Genomic DNA, 13,325 nt, shown 5'->3' on the forward strand with positions numbered 1-13,325 from the left:
AGCAACTTGGAAAAAATCTCCCTCCAAAAGCAGGATTAAAATATAAAAATTATTATTGGCTAACACATTTTATGTAGCTCAATGACTGAAGAAAATTACTTCAGAGTCACAAAGTAAATCAATTCTACCTTTTAAAGAACAATACAAATGTAATCCAACTCAAGCAAGCATAACCTCATAAAAGGTTTCAAGCAGGCAGAGGGTGCTAAGAAGGTTTTATTATTCCCAAAACCACTTGGCCAACAATACATCAATACCAATCATCTGCAGAGATTAACAGAACAGTATCTCAGCACAACAAGATCTTGTCTTAGACAAGTGAAATCAGGTATGGCAGTCTGTAGGACTCCCACTAAAAGTCAAGGCCCTACAAAAAGCAGTGCAACATCATTCACAACTTTCATTTTCTGTATCACTAATTGACATCATACAGTGACAATCGTATTTATACTTAGCAGTTTGTACCTGTTTTGGAGTTGGAATAATTCTTCTACAGGACTAAAGATAATATGCAACATAGACTTCAAACAATTTTCTACCTTACAGCATATTATCACCTTACCATGCTAAGGACTGAGGCCAACACAATTGCTCTACACTCATAACCTTAATGATATAGATCTGCAAAATTTAACCCTACGCTAGTGTCTATAAAATGCTCTTCCATTATTTTAAAGAGTTCCTTTGCTTTAATTCTGCATAACACTCTTAGAAATAAAAAAATAGCTAGATTCTATTTATTACTTGCAATATGTATATAATGGCAGTAATTTTTTGCTTTCACAGACAGTCAGAAAAGCAGGTCAAAGAATTACGAACAATAAAACTGTCCGCAGGAATGAATTTAAATTAGTGAATCAGTTTCTTTAAGGAATTATCACTGCACCATATATATTTTCTTGATATGCATAATGATAAGCATGATTTTACAGGCAGCAAAAAATTTGTAAAATCTTTAAAGGCATTGCTTTTTCAGCACAGCTATTCCAGGGTAATACATCACTACTTCCAGATGGCAGAAAACAAATTAACTACATTAAGACCTGTCATGATTTTATATTACTTCAAGCAAATGGAAAGCATGACATAAAAAAAAAAATCATAACCACCAGCGATTTGATCCAATTTCCTCAAACTTTTGCTTAAACTAGCAACAACTTTACTTAAACAGGAAAAAAGCCAACTGAAATTCCAGCTTTTGTTAAAAAAAATTCAATTCATCTACATTAAAGAGTGAATAGAATTACATAATAAAATTAGAAGCAAAATAACTGACAAATCATCTCCTCTATTAGTAAGTTGATCTCCAAAACAGATCTATAAAACATTACATCAGGTGATTACCTCACCAATTATGCCTAAAACAGCAATTCTGGCAATATCACATAAAATTACAATCCTGCTAAGCACAACAGTGGGGAAAAGAAAAAAGTGTCATCAACAAATGCTGGAGACCTGCTTTATGCCTTGCCTTAAAAACATCTCCACCAATTGCTACAGTAGTTGAAAAATGTTATATCAGTGCCTCAGTACAAGCTCAGTGATGATTATATCATTACCATTTGAACAAACCAATTATTTTTCAATTATCCTATCCTCATACAGATTTCAAATGGATCTCTCCACTGTTGAAGAAAAAGGGAGAAATGCCTAAATAATATATATGCCCTCTAGCCTCAAGTTGAAAAGAGAGAGGAATCAAATTAAACTTCTCCAAATAGAGAAAAGCTTCAGAGAAGGTCTAATTTAATTATTACCTTTTAAAGTTCATAATTGTTTCTGCTATCTTCCAACTGTACTCACATTTTCCACTCTATTACAGAAAGTTTGACAGTCTCCGTTCTACTGTTTAGTAACAGCTTGCCTATTTCTATTTAAGGTTATCTTTTCTCTCTGCTATCACTGTAATCTCAAACAGCTGAGAAAAGACAAAGTGCTTAGAAAGCACAGTCATTATTAGATGCAAAGTTTTGCCAGAGGAACAAAAATTTAAAAATACTTTATTTTCACTTGTTTTACTGTTTTAAATGTTAATTGTAGTCAGAATCAACATTTTTGTGTTTAAGATGAAAATTAAATTCAGTATTTGCCACTACATGTTTTGAAGCAGCATATCTTTCAAAAAAAACTGAAGGCAAGGAGACCCTGCAACACATCTTGACTCAGAGCACAACAGTTCACTGACTAAATCAGATTTATGTTATTTAACTACAGTTACTCAAATTAATTGTCAAAGAAATCTTATTTTTCCTCCAGACAATCAGTAATACGCTTTTGTTATCTGGGACAGAGACAGGGAAGTTTTTGGACACTTTAATCTTTCTTCATCAGAGAAAAGAACTGATGGGAGACTGTGAAACACAATACATTTCAGAATGAGGTTAGTGCAGAAAAATTTACAAAAGTGGACAAACAAGATTATAAACTCTAGCCATAAAACATCCTTTCAGTATTTTTGAAATCCAACAAAAATTGTACAGAAAAAGTGGCCCAACTCCAGGTATACTTCAATCAGACAAAAAAGCCTTACGGAACATGTTCTCTTAACTCTCCCTTTCTTACCAGTGCTGTTGACAGGCTGAGCTTCAAGTGGTTTTGGTACTGGTGTATTTTTAGGTCTGGCTGCAACATGAGTAGGAGATGGTGTGCTGTCTCCATTAACAGCTTCTATACAGAATGTATTCTGTACTACAGAGTTGGAAGGTACTTGATTGTCTATCCCATTAGAAATGTCACAAGCCGATCTTGGTAAAAATAAAAGATCATTTCAGGTTATTACAAACAACAGTTACGCAACTAAACCAAATCCTACACTAAATCACGCTATAGAAACAAATAAAGGAATGGCAGTAGTCCATAAATCACAACAGTTTATGGAATGCTCTTTGCAGCCTGGGTAACAGTCAAGTGCAAGACCAAAACAATTAAGAAAAAGGCAAAAATTAGTTTTGAGTATTTTAGATACTTATAATAGGTAAGATTTGCCATTTTCACTTCCTCTTTTACTTGTAATGACATACTGGAATTGAGTTGAACAGACTGATGCACCTGCCACATCTTCCAAAAAGGCCTTAGGAACTCTTCCAAGGTGCAGCTATGAGCAAGAAAACTTTTTCTCTCATTAAGCAACAGGAACAATTAGGTTTGATAGTCATATCACTAAAAATAGTTATACCATAAGAAAGCAACAAAATTCTCCCTCAGTAAAAGGAAAATAAGATGAGCTTCTCTATGCTCGTCATTGACAGGATGGGACATTATGATGACAAATACACACAGGCAGCTCTGTGTTTAGAAGGCCACACGGAAATAAATGCAATTTGAGGGCTTGTGAATGGAGTTTTGTTCAATTACACTGTTTTTTTACTTGAATCTATTCCAGAATGCTTAAAGCCACCCACAAGAGATACATATTGTGAAAATTACACTCAGTGCCAACTCCCTATCTTCTCGAGGAATAGAGGCTAAGTAGTGAAGAAAAGTTAAACAGATGACAAAAATGTTAGAATAGTTAGAAGTCCAACTTTGCAGACTAAGAAGGGAAGAAGCAGCATTCCCATGCTACCTTATCCAACTCCAAACCAGTAGTATTTTTAAACAGAGAATTAAAGTATTATCCCTTTTCAACTCTGTACTACAAACCCAATTTAGCTTCCGAAAGACATGCAGAGAAGCTACCTTAAAACTTTTCTTCCTCTCTTAATTTTAAAACTGTAAATCAAAAGTGTTGGATAGTTGTATTGAAAACTACTGTAAATTAAAATATCAACATCAAGAGCAGGATCCCAGTAAAAGACCTATCTCCAGCAACAACAGCTAAATGAAAAGAAATTATTGTTACTACTGTTTCAAAATGGTATGCAGATGAATTTCAAATCACTTGTAGCAGTCCCAAACCTTTCTAATGAAAACAAAGGATAAGCAGCTTTTTATCCTCACTCCCTCATATCGGGCACCCATCGGGGAACAGAGACAAACCTCCATGTATTGAAAAAAAAGAATCAAGTCGAGCATACAAGGACAAATGTGTCCTTGTCACTAAAATGCATAGCAACTGTATGTTTTTTCACTCCAACGGGTGTCAATAACTTACACAGCAAGGGGCTCATGTAGGGTACCTGAGCAGGGCAGTAACATTAAATTGTTCTGAAATGGACCTGTTTGTCTTACTAGTGGTAAGGGAGCAAAAAAACTACTCCTACTTCTCTCCAGACAGTCCTTGAGGTGGTATAACAACAGAGAAGACAATAACGAAGTTCTAAATTGGTCCCAAAGTCTTTTTCTTGCCACTTCAGGGTGGAGCAGGCAAAGCCTTTGCCTCAGTGTTATGAATACTGCTTGCGAAAGTCAACAAGTCTCTTAAACAAGTTCCTGATTTAAACCTTAAAAAGGGTGAGGGGGAAGTAATTCAGGCTTTTTTTTCCTTTTCCTTCCGTTCAGATGCTACATTGCAACAAGATGGTAGACATTAGTAGAAACAGTTCTTAAACAACAAAAGAAAACAAATGGAATAAGTACATAAAACCGCAATGAACCACCACTCCCTAATTTCTTCTGCAGAATTCAACAGATTTTCAATCAGTTGACAGCAAAGAACAGAAGTGTCAATTTAATTTTCTCAAGTTAAATTATGTAATTATCAAACAAGTAATGTTTCTAAAACCTATGGCAACATATCTTAGACCTTAACAGTTAAAATCTATTGCCTTCAAAAAAATGAAAAGAAACCCAACCAAACAAAAAAACGACAAACCAAAAACCCAACCAAACAAAAAAACCACATTGAAACACAAACAATCCAAACATTTCAACTGAAAAATTTGCTAATATACGTCATATATCATAAAACACAAAAATAAATTCCAACCTGGATGAACTTCTTGCTGAAGCATCTCTGCTTTCATGCACAGCTTCACCATTTTGCTGAATTTCTACTGAACAGTAAGAAACAAATTCAACAGAAATATTTTATTATATCTGTTTGAAATCTTAATCCAAATATTACCATTTGATTTAATTGTTTTAACTTACTGGTCGCTGATGAACTGAGATTTGTAAGAGATTCTTGTTCAACAACCAAACCATCTAGCACAACTGTCAGTTCACCTGTTTGCACCATGCCACTCTTGTTTTCCAAAGAGAGTTTCAACTGTTCCTTCACCTTCTCCACTAAAAATGGAGTTGGGGTGGGTAGGGGAAGAGAAGGAGAGAAGGGATAAAGGAAATATTAAATTCTAAATCACATTAATATTAAAAGAGACTTTCAACACAAATGTGATGCATGTATTTAGTTCTATAATATATATTCAGACGATTCAAATCAACACAGTAATCACTATGGAGCTGTGTACATTTACATCTGCTGTGGATGAACACACAGTTTATTTTAAAAATTAATTGACCATTTACATAGTATATTCTATAAATATGCTATAGAATTCATGTGGTTTCAGTACTTTCTTGTTAATGATTTCCCAGGTTTGCTATTTCCACTAAGCCCCTTTGAAATTATGCACTAATAATACAACATGTTATGGCTTAAAGTCAAACAACTTCTGAAGTACACATCCAAATATTACAAGTCACTGGGAACTTCACTATACAACCAAAACTTATGTTCAATTCTTGTATCACCTTCCAAAACTAATTCTAAAAGACCACTGAAGAGAACATGTTTTTGAGGAAGAAGTAAATGCAAAGACTGCATAGAGTGCTTCCTGATTTTTTAAAGCTATTTTTAGTAAACCCTTACTAGGATTTTCATAGATGGTGACTCCAAAGATTAAACAGTAACAGAGAGGATGCCTCCGGTAACCAAAAATTAAATCAGAAACTATTCTCACCAAAAGAAACTTTCAGATAATTGATACATGGTGCAATAAAAGAATTAAATCTGACTGACAAGCAATGGTCACATTTGCAGAGAGACAGAAATAATCCAGAGGTAAAACATGCTGTGGATGCTGCGTAATTCTCTCTAAATCAACTATTACTAGTACAATGGTTAAGCTACATGTCATAAATTCGACATGGTAAGCTATGAGTTCACATTAATCAGGTTAAAATTGTTAAGACCTTTCAGTAATTGTGGTCTCAGATTAAAAGATTAGTTTTTTAAGACATACTACAATATTTCCCTCCATATGACAACATTCCAAGTTAAAGTTAAAGCTCATTGTGCACTCCTGTGCATTAAACTAGCATTTCCTTATTTTTTTCCTCTTAACGTGTATCCTAATTGAACAGTAAACATGAAAACAGGGAAGGCTACCATAACTTATTGCCAGATACCTTCAAGCTGTAACTTTGAAGAGCAGGTTCAACAGTGTAGCTGGGCAGCAGTTACTAGCACACACTGCTATATTACAATGGATTTCAAAGGACTTTAAATCTCTGGAACAAGCACAAAGCTCTCAAGTCTACCAAATTATTGATCTAGCAATGTGCATTTTGGAAAATGGTACTACGTCAAAGAGGAGAAAGAAGAAACTAGCCTACCACAGAGTTGTTAAATTAACGTATTTATGAATCCTAACTTTGGCAAAGGCTGGTTGGTTTAACTGCTGCTATTTTAACAGGTTATCTTCCTAAAACAGATCAAGAGTTGGCTGTAGTTCAACTGAGTTGGTAAGAAAACTGTGAGGTGTGTGGGCTGCAATTCAATACTGGTGGTGTTTAGCAGAGAAAGTAACCACACTAATTCTAATTTCTGCATTTAGTGGACTTCCCCTTTCCATCTTCTTGAGCAAAGATCCTTTCAAGTGCTTCATTTTAGATTAGGTATCAATAATTGAATGACTGAAGTCTACGAATCAGACTATTCTACCACTGACTTCTTGGATAATCTAGTATGTGTCAAACTACTGACTTGCCAAAATCAGAAACACTGCACATAAATTACTTTTGGTGCAATGTGCAACAAACTCAGTCAACCATTCCCTGAAAGAATTTGTCAAGTTGTTAGATCCTACCTCCCCTGGATCTACAGTAAAAAAACTAACTATTTTGCTAGAAACAGTTAAAATACTAATTAATCTCTTTTTTTTTTTTTTTGCTAGCATTATTAAAAACCAGTTTTTTTCTGATACATTTTTCTTATTTAAAAAGCAAATTTTCTTCTTAAGTATCTAATCTTGTGCAGAATCTTTATAATACTGAAGAAGCTCCACTTAATTTTGGATTGTTTAGATTTTCTGAGAGAATCAGAAAAATGAAGCTTTTTTTTTTGGCTCTCCTTTCCCCCCACCTTCCTAAACAGAGATCTCAGATTTGTATGTTTAACTTGTGAGAAAGGTTAAGATTGGTTTAGCTGGAATTCTACTGCCACTCTGGAGTGGAATTTAAAGTGTGGATTCACCATCTTCTTGTACTAAAGAAAAAAATTTTGAAAAGTAAATTAGAAGACCTGTTTTAATTCTATTAAAGACATTTAAAATTAGAAGTTACATAGAACAAACAATCTCTAATGTACTAAAAGGAAGTTCTCAATTGTTTCATTAATCAATGGTTTATACTGATTGCTGGTCAGCTAAATTATGAGGGAAAATATCCAGCCTTTTTATTAGTGACTCCAGAAAAGGAAAATATGAAAAGTTACATGGCTTTTCTAAAGGTTTAACTTTTTTTGGTACCAAATCTGAAACAGATCTTCTAGAAAATTAGTTATTAGTTTGCTACAAAACACTGTATTTAATTACTTCTGCTTTTACTTAATTTGCAGTAACTCATACTCTGTTTGTTTCAAAAGTATTATATCCCATTGTTACATTTAAATTGCTCTCAATAGCACAGACATCTCTAGAAGAGACAAGTAAAGACATCAACTGAAAGTCAGTTGTAATTACGTGTGTAGTTAGTAGTCTGGTTTCCAGTTTGATATACAGATTAGTAATAATAATTCTACTTTATTAAAAATATCCTTCATGACAACTTACATTTTCTATTGTGTATTTCCAAAGCTTGTCTCAAGTCTACAGTGGCTCTTCCTAATAAAGCATCTGCTTTTAAAGTGTGATGGCTCCACACTCTAAATTCCAGCGTAGTCTGTGGAGTCACATTCCTGCACATAAAATACATTTTTTTAAAAAATATATACAGATTTTAAAGTATTCGTTTTTGTAATTAGTAGTATTTGAACTTAATTCACTTTCTCATTGTATTTCCTGATACTTATGAACTAAGTTTTCGTATTGCAAGGGGAAATTTTTAACTAAGAACTACAAACGCTATGATATTTATACTTAGGATCAAACTTAAAGTGCATTACTACAATAGCATAAAGTATTTGAGAAGTATCAGAATAACCTACACTAAACTCAAATCTCAGTTATATAAAACATATCTTTATTTATGAAAGGCATATTTTCCCATATTTCTCATTATTCCAGAGTTCTAGCTAAAATCTCACATTATTAAAGGAGAAAAAGGTGGGAAGTATATTTTTATGTCCCTAAAAAGAAAAATACTAAATACTTTTTAAAAAGGAAAAAAGAACCAAACAGCTACTTGCAAGCATGAAGAACCCTCTTAATGGGTGTCAGTTTGCCATGAAAGTATTTTTAAAACATCTTTTATGAATCCACAAATATATATGAAACCATAAGGCATACTCACAGAAATCAGAGGGGAAAAATCAAATGATGAAGCTAAAGTAAAAACTGGAGGGAAGCAGAGAGGTAAAGGACCCAATTACAGTAGTATTATGATAACCTTTGGCATTGATCTCTCCCCTGCTCAAGAAGGAAAATGGGAATCTATGCTAGGTCCTGAAGAGTAGTTTTGCAGTACAGGGTCTAGTACTGCAAGGGTGCTCTGGGCTGTGAAAAATGGGAGTAGAAGTACTTTACTGCAAAAAGTCAAAGGCTGCACATCCATCAGTATTGATCTAATATATACAGAAAGTTATATCAGTATTGATGAAAACAATAAGAACAACCCCCACCCTCCCAACAACAAGACTAACTCTACATTCACTTGAACATGTTGGACAATGTGGATCATTTTTGCTGAAACAGATGAGCAAATATATTTTTGCGTTTTGAACAGGCCTCCCTCTAATGGAAATCTTACTACAAGACCAGCTCAACAAAGAAAAGAAAAAAAAAAAAACAACACCTACACAGAGAAAATATACTGCTGACCCCCAGAATTGAGGAGAATTTGCTAAGTTCACTTATCCTCAAACAGACTGGGCAACTGAAGCAACAATACCATTCCACTAGCCAGAGGAAGAGGTGGCCAGAATACCTTAAACATACATATAAGGGTAAGATCCTAAGTAAGTAATACTGATGATGGAATAAGTCTGCTTGGTTGTATTATGCATCACAAATTACCTCACTTCTATCAGATCACCAGATCCTGCAAATCAAACCTGCTTCCTCAAGCAAAACTCTGGTTGCTGTGAATATACTGGTAGCTCGGTACTTGTTCTAGTAATAACTCCTGGAAATCATCGTCAGGTCCAGTACTGTATTATTCTTTTTTGCAATACCGCAAAGGGCTAATAAGTTCACTAAACCTGATATACTGAGAAATGCAGCACATGAATACCCTACTTGCTTCAGCTCAGGTCTGGAGTAAATAAGTAAGTGTTCCCAAGCAAGGAGTTTCCCAAAGTTCGGTAGATTGTACCACTCCTCCCTCTCTAGCACTGTTAGTTATGAGAATCTAGCATGGCTTGTACTACTAACAAAGCTGGCACATAGACACTTCACGTGCTGTGATACGTACCGGCCCAGGCTCAATGCCACTTGATAGTAGCTATCCTGTTTCTAGACCCAAGTCTGAACCAGTACAATCTTGCTTCTATAATAAAGCATTCTAGCCAATTGCACAGTGCAAGATTGCCAGTTTTTCACGGTGTCATATTTAGGTATATCTACAGCCCTAGCACAGTTAAACCAAACTAAACCATAAGAAGATTAAAAAGGTCAACTATCAGGAAAAGTTGCAAGGTCACTTTGCAGTAAACTGTTTTTCAGTGCATATCCCTTAATATTTCTTCCTCATCAGAGGAAGAAATTAACTTCCTCATAACTACTACTTACCCAGCTGGGATTCTTTTCCCTTTCAAGTTGAGAATTACATGGTTAAATTAGTAACTCTTTCTAGCAAGTTGTGCTAACACAGCGCTAACAAATATCAAGACTAAAGCCTGTACAGCAACTGTATGCAAGTAATACTCTCTGTACAAAAAATATTCTCAAAACATTGTAAGAATTGAGGAAAAAAATTCATTTGAGACAAATATCATCTTATGTCTGCATTTAGACATCAACAGCCAGAGCAAACTATGTAGGCATCCAAGTTTAGTAAATATTTGCCTGCAACATCTGTCTAATAAATGGTATTAAACAACCAAAAAATCTACTTACACTGTCAGCTGCTCATCCCATTTGGGATTTGAAGAACTACTTGATTTTGCTGTTTTCTTAATTTCTCCATCTGCAGTTAATTCCGTGTAGAAAGTTGTTCCAAACCAATTCTTTTTCCGTTTCAGTTTGGCACTAGAAACTAATAAAACACATTGCTTTATCTATAACAGCACACTGTTACTGAAAAACAGATAACGTACTGCCTACACATTGTAGGAAATGCATTGCATGGCAATGTTATTTCTCACCCTCTCTACTTCTGCTGAATAGAGAGAAGATAATGCAAAAATGGTAGCTTTTGTTTTCAAAAGCCACTTTGTCAGATAGTGGAAACCAAGTGTCACATACTCTTTTCACCACATACTGGCAGGATTGGTTGGAGAGGCAGCACAATTATTTTAGGGATAAACACTGAAAATAATGTGGGTTATTTTCTTACTGTTCTTCCCATTCTTACCTTAAATGAAAAATACCTCAGATACATCTTATGATGCATCTGAGAGATTAGCAGACCTTTTTTTTTTAGTTATATGTTGTTATGAAAGCGTATGCAGTTCACGCCTATTTCAAAATGTCCCCGTATACCAAACCCTGTATATAGAGCCTCATTTCCTTGCCTGTATTATCCATGTGGTTAACCTGTGGTTTTACACAGTTTGTTAAAAGTAAGAAATCAGCTCAGATTTCCCTTATTTAAACAGCTTTGCAGATGAACATAAAAGTTTCAGCCAAATATTCATCAACTAAGAAATAGCACTCGATCAAAGAAACTATTTTTCACCTCCAAATCACTGGTGAGTTGCTCTGTGCTCCTGAACATAAATCTGTTCTCCCACTTCCTTGCCCAGCTGAGGAAGTCACTGTAAGAACAACAGCAACTTAACCGCCAACATTTTAAATTCTATTTCAGGCAGATGTCATCTTCAGAATACCACAACAATGGACTCACAGATGTACCTATCTGCTGACTATGCCTTCTCTCTAACTCCTCCCATATTTCAGTGTGATTCTTGTTCCCACCACTTGCAAACTAAAGCAAGACTGAGTATTTTTAGACACTCAGAAATAATCCTTCCCTATTGGTTTTCTATACAGTACTTGCTAATTCAATGATATGTGTGTGCTGATTTTGGCTGGGGTAGAGTTAATTTTCTTCACAGTGCCTGGTATGGGGCTGTGTTCTGGATTTGTGCTGAACACAGGGTTGATAATATAGAGATGTTTTTGTTATTGCTAAGCAGCGCTTGCACAGAGACAAGGCCCTTTCTGCTTTTTGTACTGCTGTGCTGGCAAGGAAGTTGGGAGTGCATGGAAGGCTGGGAGGAGACACAGCCAGGACAGGTGGTCCTGACTGGCCAAAGGGATATTCTATACCATTGGACATCATGTTCAGTATATAAGAAGGAGGAAAGAGGGGAAGTTTGGAGTGATGCTCTTTGTCATCCCAAGTAACTGTTACATGTGATGGGGCCCTGCTGTCCTGGAGATGGCTGAGCAAATGCCTGCCCATGGGAAGCAGTGAATTAATTCCTTGTTTTGCTTTGCTTGTGTGGATGGCTTTTGCCTTCCCTATTAGACTCGTTATCTCAACCCACAAGTTCTCTGGCTTTTACCCTTCTGATTCTATTCTTGATCCCACTGGCAGGCAAGTGAGCAAGTGGCTTCACGGGGCTGGCTGAGGTTAAACCAAAAACAACAGAAGTTTAGCAAACTATCTGAAAGGGAGACATGTATCATAGAATCATAGAATTGACCAGGTTGGAAAAGACCTCTGAGATCATCAAGTCCAATTCTTGATCCAACACCGCCGTGGTTAGTAGATCATGGCACTAAGTGCCACATCCAGTCTCATCTTAAAAAACTCCACAGACAGAGAATCCACCACCTCCCTGAGCAGCCCATTCCAATTAGAGTCTGATTACTCTCTCCGTAAAAAATTTTTTCCTAATATCCAACCTAAACCTCTTCTGGCACAGCTTAAGATCATGCCCTCTTGTCCTACTGCTGGTTGTCTGGGAGAAGAGACCTATGCCCACCTGGCTACAACCTCCTTTCAGGTAGTTGCAGAGAGTAATGAGGTCTTCCCAGAGCCTCCTCTTCTCCAGGGTAAACAACCCCAGCTCCCTCAGCCTCTCCTCATAGGACTTGTGCTCCAGTCCCTTCACCACCCTCGTTGCTCTTCTCTGGACCTGCTCCAACACCTCAATATCCTTCCTGAACTGAGGGGCCCAGAACTGGGCACAGTACTCCAGGTGTGGCCTCACACTCAGCGCCGAGTACAGGGGAAGAATCACTTCCCTGCTCCTGCTGCCACATTGTTCCTGATACAGGCCAGGATGCCATTGGCCTTCTTGGCCACCTGGGCACACACTGCTGGCTCATGTTCAGCTTCCTGTAAATCCAAACTCCCAGGTCCCTTTCTGCCTGGCTGCTCTCCAGCCACACTGTCCCCAGCCTGTAGCACTGCAGGAGGTTGTTGTGGCCAAAGTGGAGGACCCGGCACTTGGCCTTGTTGAACCTCATCCCGTTGGAATCAGCCCAACTCTCCAGCTTGTCCAGGTCCCTCTGAGGAGCCCTCCTGCCTTCCAGCAGATCAACACTCCCCCCTAACTTGGTGTCATCTGTAAATTTGTTAATGGAATTTCTGGATTACAGTATCCTGAGACATACACGTTAGTTACTTAAAAGTTAGTGGGATGCAACCATCCAAGATTATAATGGCATTAGCCACAGACTTTTATTTAATTTCAATTAAAAGGTGCAAACTTAACTCCCTCACATTTGAAAAATCTAGTCTAAGTAATGCATCATGGTTCATAAAAGGGAACTGCTGGCTTGATAAAGATGAAAGCTTAAATGTAGAAAACTAAAAACATAATTCCATACACGGATCATATTATTTCATCTGAAATCATGATGTATTTTTAAGCTTTGACAACCTCTACTTCT

The 13,325-nt window shown here is 36.4% G+C and overlaps 1 protein-coding gene across 3 annotated transcripts in view; it reads right to left on the minus strand.

Moving 5' to 3' along the window:
* The window catches only part of WWP1 (WW domain containing E3 ubiquitin protein ligase 1), a 56,964-nt gene that overhangs the window by 22,666 nt on the left and 20,973 nt on the right, over positions 1-13,325 (minus strand). The window contains exons 3-7 of one of the 3 annotated variants that reach the window (XM_027736487.2): positions 10,377-10,515; positions 7,935-8,059; positions 5,032-5,169; positions 4,868-4,934; positions 2,563-2,744 (exon numbers count right to left, since the gene is read on the minus strand). In XM_027736487.2, the coding sequence (XP_027592288.1) occupies positions 2,563-2,744; positions 4,868-4,934; positions 5,032-5,169; positions 7,935-8,059; positions 10,377-10,515 (651 nt within the window). Of the gene's footprint in view, positions 1-2,562; positions 2,745-4,867; positions 4,935-5,031; positions 5,170-7,934; positions 8,060-10,376; positions 10,516-13,325 lie in introns of those variants that run through there. The other 2 variants (XM_027736490.2, XM_027736491.2) reach the window with 2 other exon arrangements.

Source organism: Pipra filicauda, unplaced genomic scaffold (genome assembly GCF_003945595.2).
Source record: "Pipra filicauda isolate LSUMZ 115617 unplaced genomic scaffold, ASM394559v2 scaffold20_size4479445_pilon, whole genome shotgun sequence".
NCBI lineage: Eukaryota > Metazoa > Chordata > Aves > Passeriformes > Pipridae > Pipra > Pipra filicauda.